Here is a 17,129-nt window from a genome sequence, read left to right on the forward strand (position 1 = left end):
AAGCATACTCATTTGAGATGAAAATATTTACAACTATACCCTTGAGTATTTTAAAGGTCTAGTTAATTTGTTTACTAATGGTTTGTAATCATTGATTTGTATTACTCATGAAAGATTCTTCTTTGAGCATGAGGGGGAAAACTTTGGCTTGTTTGCTTCTTCCAAAATGATTCCCTTGAATGGTAGAAAGATTGAGGGAGATCCAATTTTTGTTCCATATAGGCCTATCCATTTTTTTTTATCTGGAGTTTTCCCACTCATTATTTGGGCATTGTGAATTTCTTGTAGTTCTTTCCACTCATAAAATGATATCCAACAATCATTTACTTCCATATACTCTTTCCATTTTTGTGAAAAAGCTTGATTTTATGTTACTGAAGTAATAGCATTGAATTCAGAGGCCTTGGGATGTGTAAAGAGATCCCAATTTATCATTTTCTTCATCCATTCTAATTCTACTAGATGTCTTTTGCAACCTTTCATTAGTGAGAAAAAATTATGCATTTCTAGTTTGGAGGGTCTTTTACAATCATATGGATTTTTTTTATGGAATCTTGAGGCAGGTATGAATTGGTCAACTTGTTCAACATATCCGAGGGCATATCGAGGTGTGTCGAGTGGCCTCATTTTGCTAAACATATCTGTTAATCTGGGATCTTGGTTTTCCAAGATTGGTAGAGAATGGATAATGAATATGGTCATGGGGGAAAGTGTTGTAGGGAAAAGTATCCGACTCGGATGACCCTATCCCACTCTAAGGGTGATAGTACCTCAGCAACAACTGTAAAGAAAACTACTTAAGGTTTACTTCTTTATGAAAGCAAAAGAGAGTGGATAAATGCACTAACCGTTGCTTTGCGCTTAATGTCGAATCCAAACTCTTCTCTATGGCCGCTTGCTCCCAGCTCTTTGCTCTTTTGTCGGCCCAGCTACAATGAGATCCTGCAAAATGACAAAGAAGGAGACTACAAGAGGCATGCAATCATAACTGATTCACGGATTAGCATAAACCAAATATACAATTATCACAAAACATCATTGGAACAAATGCATATAGAAGAACCTCAATAGCTTTTATTAATGAAGAAGTAAAGGTTCTGAGAGTGTTACAACCATTGAAGGTCCTAATCCAGCAACACCTCCCAGCAGAAAGAATTTCTCCTCTTCACCTCCCTCAAGCAATCACCCAATAGCTCTATAGTGAAACCAACAGCATAGCATTACTTTGCACAAAATTCCAGCCTCCTGAGCTCATAGGAGAGAGCTCAATATATAGATGAATTGAGAAAGGATGAGTTAGCTTGCAACTGATGTGTAGCTGCCTTGTGTCCTCTCTCTCTTCAGTTAATCTTTAGTTGATCTTCAGTTCTTGAGTCCACTTGGAGAACCTTGCTTCCACTTGGAGAAACAGAGCCTCTGACTCATCACAAGGCGAAATCCCTGATCCAAGTGTCATTTTTGGAACAATGACTCAGTGTGCCACTTGTCCCATCTCGCTCAGCGCAGGTGGCCTTTGTTCCACTTGCTTTGCAACGTAGGTACACTATGGAGGATCTGAGTTTCAGCGCAGAAGCCTAGTGGAGCACCTGCTTTGATTTCAGGATTGCTTGTTTTTGAGTGTTTTCAGGTGGAGAACTGATCTGAGAGCTGTTGGTTTGCTGACCTTGTTCCTCTAGGGGTAGGAACATCATGTTTAGGGAACTTTGGATCCCTTGGATTATTGACAATTCATGCCTGTTGCTGTAAGGCACAAAATTGTCTATAACAGATGCCCCCTAAAGTATGAGGTCGTTTATCGGGTGAAATGCTTTATTGAGAGGATCCGAAGTTCATTCAATCTGCTGAGAAGTGTCCTGTAATACGATACAATACAATACATTATTTTTTCATACATTTTCATGATCTAGCTGAGGCGGGCATTCCCATGCTCAGCTTTATAAATACATTTTCGTACATAGAACAGACGATCGTCTGATTGTAGACCGATAATTCTCTGCTGAAATTATCATCCTTTGAGAAGGATGATCATCTACTGTAATGATGTACATATCAAATGTCTTTATGTCCTGAATATATATCGCAGCCCGGATGGATGAAACTAGATCCGGGGTCTTCAATCTCTTCCGATCTTCACTCGATGTACAAGTCGATCCATGTGAGAATTTCTTGAAGTTGAACATGGAAAGACATCGCTTGATTACCGGTCAATGATGTAAACCGTTAACAAACGCGAGAGGAATCACCGATAAGGATGATGACCCTCAAGGTACGGCAGTACAATTCACATGGTGGGAATAAAGGACTTGGTGTCGACCACCATGCAAAATCTTCTGGTCGAAGGTCATTGATGTATACCTGTCGCCGGAAGTGAGAAACTTGCCATTGAGGCATGCAAGCTTCAAAGTACTGAAGGGGTTGTTCCTAGATCAACTCCTTGGATAATGAGCTGATGTCGACAAGGAGCGATCCGTCAAAGGAGGGCCTTAATGAATCCCACATCAGTGACACGGAACGGAGCTAGTGATTGTGATGAGGTGAAAACAAACTGTGATGTATGATTCAGGGTGGCGGCCATGAAGTGGATGAAGGATAATGTATGGCAGTGGATGGGACACGGTTGACTCTTTGCAGAACCACATCTCTTGAACATATAACGACACTGATGTGATGGATTGGTAGCATTACCCCAATTGTGGATGGTGTGGTGAGGACCATGGTTATGAGACCGGTGAATGAAACAACCCAACCCGATGTGATACGGAGGACAAAGTGTCATGTTCAAGAGCGACTTGCTACCATTAATGCTGTGAGGTTCTCCCAATTTTTCCCCAATCATTGCTGACCAGTACCTCTTTATTTTTGTCAAGCTTGAGGAGGATAACATATGCTTTTTCTATAACCTGCCCTTCGGGCAAGCCCATCGCTATGTTTTAACGAGCCTAGCGATAGGGAAACTCGTTCTCGTCTAAAGACAAGTTTGTCGCTATTTAATCATTTTAACGAGTCTAACGACAAGGAAAACTCGGTCCTTTTCATTTTTAGAGAGTCTGAAAAGGTACGGAAAGTTAACTCCAAAATTCCTTTTTCGTCATCTAATCCCTTAAGTCCGAAAAAGTATAAAACAATACAAAAGGGATGAATTTTCGATTTCTTTAACGAGCCGAACAAAACAAGCACTCGATCTTTTTGTACAATAATCCCTCAGGTCCAAAAAGATTAAAATCTAGAGGAGGGATAGCTCTTCCGGTCCTTTTAACGAGCTGGAAGGCCAAAACTCGGCAAACTTTTCATATTTTACGAGTCAGTGAAAAGAGCTCAAAGAAGACTCGTCTTTTGAGGAACGAGTGATAAACAGGGATAGCAACAGATTCCAGGTACAGGTTGGAATTTTCCAATCACGGCAGTGTCACAAGGATGGCTAAGTGAAATCACTCTTCGCAGCTGTTCCTCAAAATGGGTAAACAAACATATGGAGATGAACGATTGGCCAAATGAACGGATGGAGGTGATGGCATATAAACACGACCAAGGGCTTTTAACATGGCAGTCAAAGGTTACATTTCTCAAGGTTATTTACCGGTTCATTTTTTCTGGATGAGCTTGAACTGTAGGGAAAGATTGCTCACAATTTATGTTTATTTTTTAACGAGCATGAACTCTGTACAAAAACTGCTCGAATTCTTGCGTTTATTTTTTAACGAGCATGAACATTGCTAAAACTGCTCGAATTACCAGTCTTAATACAAGGAATGCCTTAGGTGAGGTAATCTTATTTAAGGAGCGATACCTCACTAATTACTCCAATTTGGCAGGTTTTAACTTTTGCCCTTCATCCTTTCTTTATGCAAGCTGGAAACGGCTAATCCTACGAGTTTAACGGGTTAGACCTACAGGTTTAAAGGGAGGACCTAAAAATTTAAAAAATAAATAGTCGTCCCGTGCTTGCACTCCAAAAGGATTGCATGCCCCCAGGTATAAAGTATAATTTCAAGGCTGCCCCTCCCCTGTCCCACCTCTGTTTTTCTAATTGTCGTCTTGCTATATTTTTAACGATACTTGTCTTCTCGTTATTTTTCGGTGTTGACGGTACTTGTCTTCCCATCAGTTCACTTTTTGATTTTGCAAGATCGCAACAGATAAAACATTGGTGTTACGGAGGGAGGCCCTCTTACTTATTATCCGAAAAATGGTTTTGTTTGCTGCCACAGACTAAACTCTCTTTTCGGCGGTGTCTATCATTAGGTTGCTAAGGATGGTGACTACTTGTTTCAGCAATTTCATCTCTTTCTTTGGAGACTGCCCCTACTTATCCTTCAAAACATATTGTTTTAATGGGTGAGGCTTGACATTCAAAGATGGTGGCTACTTGCTGCCACAAATGGATCTCCTCCTTAGGAGAGCCTACTTTTTTAGACAAAGGGAGACGATCCTTTTTTATCACATAACTTTGACAAAAGAATTTTATCCTAGAACAACCCTCTCTTCCTTTTTCGGACGGGGTACGGACTAGTCCATTCTTCTGCGGAAATTAACTTTATACCCAAGGTTTTCTCTGCCCAAGGCAGGCCAGGGTGCATGCCCCCTGGGTCCCAGTTCTTTCTTTCCGAATCACTCGCATTCATCGGGAAGTAGAACCGGGGGTGGTGGCATTCCTTGAGTGAATAAACCGTTAAGGGATGGTATTTGACTATTTGCGATGCGTGATCCTGGAAATGAAAGTTGGTCTACGAGCTTGACCATTCTTCCTTCGTGCGGAAAACACATGACTCTAAAGAGCGAGGACACTATTGCCTCCATGCAATATATATAGTCTCGTCCAAGGAGTAAGTTATAAACCAAGGGTCCCTGGACGACCATGATGTTCATATGAACTGTCTTCCCTTTCAATGTAACTGGAACATTGGTGAGAATCCCTAACGGGTGACTGGTTCCTTTATCAAAACCTGATAGATTTCTTATCTCAGGTAAAAGCGCCGGGGAACCCAGTGCTTTCCAAGCAATAGAGGAAAGGATACTCACAGATGCCCCTTCATCAATGATAGTTCCAGCCATCACCATTCTGTAGATTTGGACGATGATTCTGAATGGGATACTGGCTGGTAACCGGGGTCTGCCTAGTTGATTCCAATCAAAGGATACAACTAGGTTGCTTGGTGGTGGGAGCGAATATACGGCCGGATACGACCCTGACGATGTTCCTTCCTGCGATAAAGGAATGGGCGCATTGCCCTGATGCTCATCAGAGTCTGTGTTGATGAAAAGAATATGGACGGTGTCATCCTTATCCTCTTCAGTGAGAGTGTCATTTGAGGATGAATCTTCAATGACGGTGTCATTTGAGGATGAAACCTCTGAAGGAAGAACCATGTCAACTGCCGTTTCGACCTTTAGACTTTCGTCTGGTCTGGATTCAGCAGGTTCATTCTCAATGACCGACACTTCAGCTGACCACTTGAGCGGGCCAGCTGGATTTTCAACTATCGAGGGATTAGGCACGAGTTTTTGGTATCCAGGAGGAAGTCGTAACGGTGATACCGGACGATCTTCCAAAACTCTCTTCGCCTCATCTAAGAATGGACATCGGTGGATGGCGTGATCGCCTTCACACAGCATACAGGGTGATCTTGGTCTCCCTCTTCGTCCTTCACTCTCGCTAGTTGACGGACTGCAATCAACATGACTACCAGAGGTTGATGCTACCAGATTGTGCAACCTTGGGGACCAGTCCCTTAGTATCCGGGGAATACAAGGACAATCACGATGGAAGTGGGCCCCTTTGCAAATGACACATGGCGATTTAGGCCCGGTCGGTGCAGTGTGTGGGTTTTTGTCAGCTGTCTTTTGCTTGCCCCCAGTCGCCTTCGCCATAGGCCCCTTCTGCTTCTTTTATTTCTTCTTCTTTTCCTTCTTCTCCATGGGAGGCTGACTTTTGTCGGCTCTACCTTGTGAAGATGAAGGATCAGAGGGAGAATTATAAGAAGTGGAAGGCTGGTGGGTAGTTCTAGACTGGTCTGACTGTTGATTCGACTGCTCAGGATTAGTGGCGATCTGAACTACATTAGTTGAAAAGAGCCATACAGGTAGGCCAATTGTCAATCCTAGAAGTGACAATGTGGCCATATGAGGCGCACCAACATCTCCCCAAGAGGAGAAGGGATTTGGACTTCCGCCAAGGTTACTTCCTTGGTTGGTTGGCTCCATACTTTTCAACTGAAAGATCAACGTGGGAATAACAGGTGATTATGTTCCGTTTAAAATAAGTTTTATTAACGACGCTTTTAGACACAAACTTGCTTTTTCATGTTTTAAGAGTCGAGAAAAAGCTAAAGATGACTCTAGTCGCCTTCGATGTTTTAACGAGCCCGAAGTGACAAATGCTCGGATGGACTTTTTCAGTTATAGAGTTTGAAAAAGGCCAAAAGAAACTTCTCTGGAGTTCTAGGCAGAGGGTGTGCCAAACTTTTCGCGAAACCACAGAATACGTTTTACGGTACGGGTGGTCGATCTTCGTGAATGCTGTGTTCACTGCATCGTGATCAGTAGGGCGGCCGACACGGCTTCCTATGGATAAAGGATAATTGCCTATAGGGGTCTCCCAATATATACGCGACGGTACGTGGGAGCACAAGTCCGTATTAGTGCCACCGACTCTCAGGAGGAATCACCCACCTTCGTAGAGATCGACAGTCACTATGTTTAACGACGCCGGAACACGTCTCTACCTAGACCTCTATTTGTTTGCGTTATGTTACAAAGCGTTGTTATGTAAATTGGATTTATTTTAATGTTGATCTTGCTTAGCAGTTTGCCTTTAAGGATCACCACGAGATGTATGTAACAAATTCCTGAATGCAGTCTAAGATGAGAAGCAAACTTTTCAATCTTTCAACTTTGAAAACCTTAACTAATGAGGGAAAAGAAAGGCAAATCTTTTCACACAGATCATAGAGCACACACTAAATGCAAATTTTTCCTAAATCGTCAAGCAAACAGTCAAATGCAAAATGCACAATGCATGTATTTTCTTTTCCCTTTCTTAATGTAGATGGGTTACAAAAAGAAAGTTGTTATATAACTTTGTTTTCGATTTAAAGTGAAAACAAACAAGCTTGTCCAAAATCAAAAGACACCTTAAGATTTACTTGCTTAATCACTGGAAATGCATGAAATCAAACCATAATGATGAAAGTAAAATGACTAATCAGCTATGGACAGCAAACAAGCTAACTCTTTAGACCAGCAAAATGCCTAACACAGGTTCAGATCTAAGAGGCCAAAAGCAAGACTAGTTTACTCTTCGTTATGAGAAATTGTAAATGAGTAAGAAATACAAAGAACAAGCAAAATTTCGTTATATAACAGAGGCGGAATGATGGCAAGTAAGGTTGGTTTCAGAACAGGTACAAGACTGGTAACTGGCTGCCAAATCTATAGTGAAAACAGGAAAGAGAAAAGGAGGAAACCCCAACAGCACTAGGCAAAATTGGGCCAACGCAGGTGCTGCACAGCCAGTCTGGCTCTCAGCGCAGGTAGCCCCTTCGGGACCTGCGTTGCAAAGCAGGTAGCCTGTGTACTACCTGCTTTGGAAAACGAAAGCTGCGTTTTCACAGTTTCCGGGTCATAATTTTCTAAAAAATGCACAGTTTTTGCTCAAATCAGAAGCAATCAGTCAAGCACACTCAAAGGGATGATTAGGAGGATGAAAAGCTATCACTAAGAGCTTACAAGGATCCTTGTAGATCAGCTCTTCAAATCATGAACATGCTCAGAAATGAGCTAGAGTAGCTGCCCCCTACTTCGCTTTTGATATAGTCAAAAGCTTTTCGATTTGGTACTCTTTTGTTCAAGAAATGAATAGCAAAATACTACAAACAATCAAACAGATACGATCCCCAGCGGAGTCGCCAGTTTGTTGTAGGGAAAAGTATCCGACTCGGATGACCCTATCCCACTCTAAGGGTGATAGTACCTCAGCAACAACTGTAAAGAAAACTACTTAAGGTTTACTTCTTTATGAAAGCAAAAGAGAGTGGATAAATGCACTAACCGTTGCTTTGCGCTTAATGTCGAATCCAAACTCTTCTCTATGGCCGCTTGCTCCCAGCTCTTTGCTCTTTTGCCGGCCCAACTACAATGAGATCCTGCAAAATGACAAAGAAGGAGACTACAAGAGGCATGCAATCATAACTGATTCACGGATTAGCATAAACCAAATATACAATTATCACAAAACATCATTGGAACAAATGCATATAGAAGAACCTCAATAGCTTTTATTAATGAAGAAGTAAAGGTTCTGAGAGTGTTACAACCATTGAAGGTCCTAATCCAGCAACACCTCCCAGCAGAAAGAATTTCTCCTCTTCACCTCCCTCAAGCAATCACCCAATAGCTCTATAGTGAAACCAACAGCATAGCATTACTTTGCACAAAATTCCAGCCTCCTGAGCTCATAGGAGAGAGCTCAATATATAGATGAATTGAGAAAGGATGAGTTAGCTTGCAACTGATGTGTAGCTGCCTTGTGTCCTCTCTCTCTTCAGTTAATCTTTAGTTGATCTTCAGTTCTTGAGTCCACTTGGAGAACCTTGCTTCCACTTGGAGAAACAGAGCCTCTGACTCATCACAAGGCGAAATCCCTGATCCAAGTGTCATTTTTGGAACAATGACTCAGTGTGCCACTTGTCCCATCTCGCTCAGCGCAGGTGGCCTTTGTTCCACTTGCTTTGCAACGCAGGTACACTATGGAGGATCTGAGTTTCAGCGCAGAAGCCTAGTGGAGCACCTGCTTTGATTTCAGGATTGCTTGTTTTTGAGTGTTTTCAGGTGGAGAACTGATCTGAGAGCTGTTGGTTTGCTGACCTTGTTCCTCTAGGGGTAGGAACATCATGTTTAGGGAACTTTGGATCCCTTGGATTATTGACAATTCATGCATGTTGCTGTAAGGCACAAAATTGTCTATAACAGAAAGAAATGTCTACAGACTTAGGATTTGGACATGGTTCAATAGAGATAGTACTTGGAGCTTCCATCATACGTGGGTTATGATTTCCGTGTTCTTCCAGGAATCTAAGAGAGTCTAAATTTATAAGATCTTTGTAGGAAGGAAATTCAATTGTTAGGGAAGTCAACTACAATACTTGGGTTAATTAAAAAAGGGAAGTATGTACACAATAAAGAGACGATTTGGGAATATTTTTTGCAATTTCTAGCTCAGATGAGGAAACATCATTTTTGGAAGTAGATGGAAAGGATAAGGTGGCTGAACATGGGTTCTCTGAAATCTGTGCAGTGGTGGTATTTTGAAATTTTGGTAATTTACTAGCTTCAATCACCCAATGTTTAGGGAAAGTAAGATCTTCCCATATGATAGTATGATGTTCAATCTTTTGATTTGAAGGGTCAGTGATGACAACTACGCTTGACTGAGAGTCTCTACTCGGGGTATGAAGGACCGTATGGTATAAAGTATTTGTGTGTCTAAAGCAACCTCTTGTATGTATAGAGACGTTTTTCCTCTTCCTTCTCAAGTCAACCCTTCTGGTTTTGATTTGTAATCGTAGATATTTTATATGTTCATCAAAATTATATACATAAAATTTTGGGTAGTAGTAGAACCATACTGGTCCACGAGACAAAGGGGCTACTATCCCATTGATGAGCGAATATGTACATTTGTTGTGATTTAGATCTCTTACACTGACAAGAACAAAAGTATTTAATTCTTTATGTGTGAGGGTTGACACACTTATCCTTATACAACCCAAATGTAGATAATTTGTCCCATGTCTTTTGGCTTCGGCTTGGAGTTCCTTAGGATTAATAGTGATGTAGTTTGAACTGTATCACATTTCATCAATATAAAGGTAAATTTAATTAATCTTGTTTCACCGAGAGGTGCATTCTACAACCCAGTATGACCCCGACATGTAAGTATGTCACGTTCTCAAAAAATAATTTTCTCTAATGTTGGCCAAAACATTAGCATGAATCTTAAATTATATTATATAAACTTTTTAATATTATCAATGGACTAAGATTAATTACTAAAATATGACTATATATTATTATATGTAATTTGAATAGATAATAAATTATCTCATTATCATATAGGCCAATTTGAATGGATCATAAATTTACCTTTAACAAAAAAAATGACCACATTAAAATTCCAAATTTAAACATCTTTACCCTTTACTAAAGCCAATATCATTTCTTAAATCAAAGGAAAAAGGTTAATTCAACACAAATAAGAGAAAATCTTGCCCCAAAATATTTTAATATTTCTTTTAATTAAATATTTGTAAATTGAATTTTAAAAAGAAAAACCATATCCTATGGCTATATTAAAAAACCATATCTTATGGATATATTAAAATCTTGAAAGACATAAATATTTCCACATCAAAATTGTAATATTTGAAAATATTAATTTGATGTAGTTTTATTATAAATTTGGTTATCATACCATATAAAAAAACATCATTAAATCTAATATTAATATAAATTTAAATTTAAATATTAAATATAATATTGATAATAATATTAATATATTATAATATTAATATATTCAATTTAATGAATTTGGATTAATACAATATTAAATTTAATATATTATTTAATTTGTTATATTATAATATATATTAATATATCATGGTATATATTAACTCTAGATATATATGGAGGGAATAAAAAAGACATAAAGTGATAGAGTTGGAGAGGTAGAGGGAATGATAAGAGCAAAGAGGAGGAATGAAAAGAGAGAGAAAGAGAGACTGAGAGAGGGAGAGACGAGTAAGAAAAAGAGAGAGATGGAGACATAAAGATGGAGGGGGGAGAGAGGGGAAGAGAGATAAGTAGAGAGGGAGGGAGATAATGACAAGGTTGGGGAGAGAGAGAAAGAGAGAAATGGGAGACATAGGGAGGTAGGAGAGAAAGGGAGAAAGGGGAAGGACCAAAGGGAGGACAAGAGATGGAGGGACAAAGAGGGAGGAACAAAGAGATGGAGTTGGAGGGGGAAGAAGGAGTGAATAAGAAAGACATAGAGAGAGAAAAGTGGAGAGAGAGAGAGGCAGTTATAAGGGAGGGATGGACAGAGACTGTGTATAAGTTCTGGGGTGAGGTAGAGAGATAAAGAAGGAGAGAGGGGAGAAAGGTGGAGAGAAGGAGAGAGGGAGGGAGATAGCGACAAAGGAGGGGAAAGAGAGAGAAGGGGGGAGAGACAAGGAGAGGTGGGAGAGAGAGGAGGAGTGATAAGGGAGATAGAGAGAGAGGGAGAGAGGAGAGTAGAAGGGAAGAGAGATAGAATGGGGAGAAGGGGAGATAAGGGGAAGAGAGAGGGAGAGGGCGAGGAAGAGGGAGGGAGAGATAGATAGATATGGATAAACAATGTGTATGGTTTGTGGATGATATAGAGAGACAAAAAAGAGATATAAGGATATAGAGATATAGATGGTAGGTGAAGAGAGGGAAGAAGGGAGAGATAGAGAGAGGGAGGGAGAGATAGATTGATATGAAGAGAGAGAGAGAGAGAGAGAGAGAGAGAGAGAACATGTGTGTTTGGGTCAGAGGAGATGGAGGGCGGTCTAGGGTGATATAGAAAGGCAAAGAAGGAGAGATGGAGGGAGATATAGATATCTATATGGAGGGGAAAAACAGGGAAAAATATTTCTCACACTAGATGCATTGAGTTCAGTGTAGATGATGATTTCTAATCCTATTTGATTTGTTACACTAGATGCATTTATTTATTTATTTTTTCTGAGTAAAGACTAATTCTATTAAGTAATGGAAAATATAGTACAATCAAGCCTGTAAACAGGCTTGTCAGAGTAGCTATGGAGCCGAAGGTGATAGGGGATCAACCTTGCTCCAAATAGACAGACCAGGGACAGTTCAAAGAAGCAAAGGATTACAAAGGAAAGTACTAATCAAAAGGCTACCCCGAAGGGTTGTTTCCTTCAAATCGACCTTTTTTGCCTTTTTTCTTGCTCACTTTTATCCACCCAGTGGAGTTTGGCTGTGTCATGACAAGTTGTAGATTATTTTGTCCTGAAGGCTGATCATCCTTGTCAGAGTCTGAGGGCGAAGAGAGATGGGTACGTTTCTGAGAAATCTGCTGGATAGAGGGAGCCTCCTGGTGAGCCGAGGGGGCGTCCTTCGGAATTTCCTCATTCTGTAGCTCAGTTTCAATTTCCTCATCAACCTGCTCATCTGCCTCAGATTCCTCCTCCTCCGAACTCGAGAAGCCTAAATCGTCCATCCGATGGAGTGGTTTAACAGGATTCCATCTCTTGGATTTGGGCTTACGATTCAGATTCTTCTTTTTATCTTTGAGCTGTGAACATGTACTCTGAAGGTGCCCTGTTTGATGACAATGGCGACAGCGGAAGGCTGTGTTCTCATAATCCAGTGGTTGAGTCCAATGGAAATCTCCAAACTTGAGATTAATCTGATCCGGCAGTCCTTTGCTGATATCTATTTCTGCGCATAGTCTGCCATACGTGTAGAGACCATTTTCCCTTCTTGAAGTATCTGTAGCCAGGTATTGTCCCAAAGTGTTTCCAATAGCTAGGAAGACAGAGAAGTCCCAAAAATGTGCCGGAAGGTTCGGGAGCCTGACCCAAATGGGGAGCTTGGAGATGACTGCTGTAGAGGGGTCGAAATCAGGAAACCAGGGGGTCAGAAAAAGCCCAGCTGAACCCCAGAACCAAGGGCCTCCCGTTAAGGCTTTCTGGTAGTCTTCGCTTGATTCAAAAAGCACTAAGAAAAAACCTTTTGAACATAAGAAGATTTTACACTTTTTAGTCCAAGAGGTATGGACCCATTGATAAAGATCTGCTGTGCGAGGCCAAAGGCCATTAAATCTGCAAATGAGTGCGGATTCTGCAAAGCTCTGGTAGCGGCTTTCAACCCTAGGATTAGAGAAGTCAATGGAGGGAATTTCCTCTGATTTGTCTACCAGAAACGGCTTTGGAGCTTCATGTAGCTGGGATGCCTTTGTAGAAGACTGAGGTTGGGCAGCGTTTTTGCGTGCTGCATCTTTGTAAGAGAAAGAAGGGGCAGAGGAGGTTTGCCCAAATGAACCACCTCTTAGACGGAAAGAAACCCCAATAGACGCGTCCTTTTGAATGCTGTAAAAAGAAAGAGGAAGAGAATGCATAAGCTGCTTACCCTTATACAGCAATCTGAGGCAGGAGGAGGGAATCCCCAGCCGGCATTCAAGTTTTTGCAGAAGATCCTGCACAAGATCTGATGGGCAAACCCATAACATCGTTGTTTTGCCTGAAAGATTAACTTGGATCTGGAATGCATGAGGTTCTTCTGGTAGATCCAGCTGGTTCACGATCGAAAGCTGCTGCAGAGTTGATCTCGTCTGAACTGGCCATCTGTAAGCTGCTTGTCCATCGATCTGGGTTTTTTTAAGGCCCCAAGATCTTCTGGGCTCCAGATTTGATGGTTTACCTGCAGATCTGATCATCTGAGTACCATGCCTATTCTGTGCTCCCGATTCAGAGCAGATCCATGACCCTTGACATCGGATCTTGAGGATTCGAGGGCCGCAGATCTGTAATAAAGGCAGATCTGTTACCCAGAGGATTCGAAGGCTGCAGATCTGGACAATAACCAAGGGTTTGACGCTGCTGAGATCGCTTCCACGATTCTGATCCGTCCGGCTAAGCTTCGGCTCCAAGCAACAATCCTTCAAATCCTCCCAATCCTTCAAATTAATATCTGAGAAAGCTTCGAAAATTCTGACCCCAGCGTCGTTACATTTCACAAAAAGTCTGCCATCCGTCGCTGAATTCAACCTCCCCGCGTCCTGTCTGTAGTCCAGGAGAGGATCTAAGAGCGCTTCCTTCCATTTTCCATCGCAAAGATTTTCCACAGACCTCTTCTCAAAATAAAACACAGCTCGGACGTACTGTAACTTCATGCTCAGATCCGAATCATGATCCGTTCGCCCATCTGCGTAAGGGCTGCGATCCGAGCCCGGGATTCTCCCTTCTTTGGTTTGCAGAGTGGCGGCGGCATAGTCCCCGTTTCCTGAAACCCTAGCCATGGCTCTCTGTTTTTTCTTAAAAATAAATATTAGATGCATTTATTTTAGTGTAGATGTTGATTTCTAATTATATTTGATTGCTTGCACTAGATGCATTGATTTCAGTGTATATGTGGATTTCTAATCCTATTTGATTTCTTGCACTAGATGCAAAATATTAAGAATTAATTAGCTTTCAAAAGTTAGGATACCTAGACTTAAAATGAAATAGATATGCAAAATCGATCCTCCTCCTAGAAAGTGCAAATTAATCTATGACAATATCGTCTCCCTTCTTCATCACCAACTAATTACTAATAGACAATGACATATATTCAAAATATATTCAAATTACTAATAGATAATTGCATACAACAATGTATTCAAAATATTTATAAGAAGAAAAGATATTTATAAACACTCAAAACAAATCAAAATATTCTTGAAGGAGATGTGATAATTGTTTGGAGAAACAAATAATGTAAATATTTTATAAATTTGGCCACTCGTTAAAAAAACAAAAATACATTATTTCTTGACTTTGAAAAATAGGCTATAGATAAAAAAAATCATCAAAATATTCTTGAAGTAAACAAATTATTCCAAACATTAAGAAAGAAACAAAATATTTCAAAAGTAATCTTGACCTAGTAAATTATTAAAACTACTCTTCGAGATATATTTAATAATACCTATTGACAAGATTGTCTCCCTTCTTCATCACCAACTAATCACTAATAGACAATTACATACACATATAAAAATATAACACAACCACTGTAACATTTACAAACATTACCATCCAAATCCAAACACATATAAACACACAAACTATTCAAAGCATCCAAAACAAAGGTACAAACCATTCAAGGCTAGCAACAAGACTAAATTAAAGAAGAGAATAATATGATCATGCCAATCAAAGAAAACTTAATGTGAATTTTGATAATTATCTAAACATACACATAATAATGATAATATAAAAATGTGATTTTAGATGAGAATAATATGGTCATGCCAATCAAAGAAAACATAATGTGAATTTTGAAGATTATCTAAACATATACATAATAATGATAATATAAAAATGTGACACCTCTAGGGAATCGATCCTCTCCGCTCATGATAGATCACAAGAACGTTTTGTTAATTATTTCCCAGCGTTGATAAGAAAACAATTTCATTCCTGTGTTGCACCACATGAACAATGGCGGGTTATACACTTGCACAAAGCTCCACCAGATGTGCAAAATGACCTAGTCCCAAAAGCCTTCGAACTCAAAGCCTTCAAACTCCAGCAACCCTGCTCTATTCTGGTGCAACTGTTGCATTTCATTAACAAAATCCTTCAAGTTCTTGTAAGAAGATCCCTCTTTACCAACGGCCATTTTTGCTAACTTTCTCAGCTCCTGAGCTCTCCTTCTCATGGCTTTTCCTTCTTCATCAGCTAAAAGCATGGTGACTGCTCTTTTCACTTCCTCTTCATCTGGCACAGTGTTCATATCCACACAGATACGTATGCCCACCCCCAAGCGTTCCACGAGGAGCGTCGAGTTAAAAGATTGGTCTCCAAACATGGGCCAGGTGATCATGGGGACACCCATGCTCAGGCTTTCCAGGGTAGAGTTCCACCCGCAGTGATTCAGGAATGCTCCCACCGAAGGATGCGAGAGAATGAAAAGCTGGGGTGCCCAACCCCATATAATCAGCCCTCTTTCTCGGGTCCTCTCGTCGAATCCCTCCGGCAGCCCCATGTCGGTGGGCTCTGTTTGTTGGCATCTAATAGCCCACACGAAAGCCTGGTTGCTCGCCTCCAACCCCGCAGCCAGGGCTCGGATTTGCTTGGCATCCAGAAAAAATTGGCTGCCTAAACACACGAAAACGACGGACTGCGGCGTTCGAGAATCCAGCCACCGCGAACACTCTTCCACGCTGATATCCGCCGCCTTTCCCCGGCTACTTATAATTCCGAGATCGATCCCCGTATCGTCGAAAACAGCGGGAGGAAGTATGGGTCCTATGCTCCACACTGGTTTCCCCGTCAGGCTCCTCAGGTGATCGATCCCCAAGGAATCGAGCTCGTAAAACGTATTAATCACGATGCCCCGGCCCTCCATGCTCCGGTTATTTTCCTCCGTTAGGAAGCCCCAAATGGGCATAGAATCCACGTCCCGCCAGCCCGCAGGCAAGTCCGCCTTGCGCAGCATAACGTCGAAGCACAGCTCCGGGATCTGAAAAGGCTCGTTTTCTTCTTCTACGTTCTTCTGCGGCGTGTGGTTATAGAGGGAGTGCATAACAGACATGGCGAACGCCCCCACCGTGTAGAAAACGACGATGGGGATGTCGAACTTGGCTCCCGAGCGGTGAACCCATCCTGTACACATGTCACTGACTATGCATGTGATTGCAGGAGCAGCAGAAGGGGAAGAATCGGGCGCCTCTTTGTTATTCCTATTATCACGATTCATCTGCTGATCCAACCATTCTTCGAACGGTCCAGCGAGCATGTGTGACGAAATTATCAGTTGGACGAGGACACTCAGGGGCATATTTTCGGAGCTTTCGACTCCCGTGGGCAGTCCATCGATGGGAGGCATAGGAAGAGACACCAGCCGGATGTCCAGATTCGAGCCCTCGACCTGAGGTTCGAGTCGTTTTGCGTTCCCGGGAGTCGTTATATACGAAACCGCTAGGCCCTCAGAGGTGAGCAACTTGGCCAGTTCCAGAAATGGAATAAGATGGCCCTGCCCCGTGAATGGAACGACCACCACATGAGGTTTTCTTTCTTCCATAATCAAGCCCGGCAGTTACACAGTGCTCCAATGGCAAAATTGTTTCTTGAGAATTGCAGGCGCCAGCCTTGTTATTTCAAGACTTTGGAGATGCTCACCGAGCTTTTCTTTAAATGCATCTGTGAATGTGACGTTTCAGTCTTTAACGGCCATAAATGCTGGTCCCTGCCTATAGTAGCGTGATTGTAACGTGCATACAAGATTTGACTAGAAGTCTTAAGAATAGAGAATAAAGCTGAACTGGGCCACGATACCTAATTACAAAAAAGTCAATAAATAAACGAAGAATAAAACTG

General features: G+C 41.3%; 1 protein-coding gene across 1 annotated transcript; it reads right to left on the bottom strand.

Annotated features, from left to right (window-relative positions):
- Window positions 1-15,166: 15,166 nt before the first annotated feature.
- Window positions 15,167-16,918, bottom strand: LOC149226117 (scopoletin glucosyltransferase-like). The gene has a single exon (XM_089375219.1). It carries the CDS (start codon window positions 16,831-16,833, stop codon window positions 15,298-15,300), a length of 1,536 nt encoding a protein of 511 aa, XP_089231345.1. The 5' UTR covers window positions 16,834-16,918; the 3' UTR covers window positions 15,167-15,297.
- Window positions 16,919-17,129: the final 211 nt, after the last annotated feature.

This window comes from Pinus tabuliformis, chromosome J (assembly GCF_031772625.1).
Source record: "Pinus tabuliformis cultivar Carrire ecotype Pingquan chromosome J, CPIR1, whole genome shotgun sequence".
In the NCBI taxonomy this organism is placed as follows: Eukaryota; Viridiplantae; Streptophyta; class Pinopsida; order Pinales; family Pinaceae; genus Pinus; species Pinus tabuliformis.

Bases quoted from the DNA above. Each gene is read 5' to 3' on its own strand.
- LOC149226117 (XM_089375219.1), bottom strand. From the start codon at position 16,833: ATGGAAGAAAGAAAACCTCATGTGGTGGTCGTTCCATTCACGGGGCAG.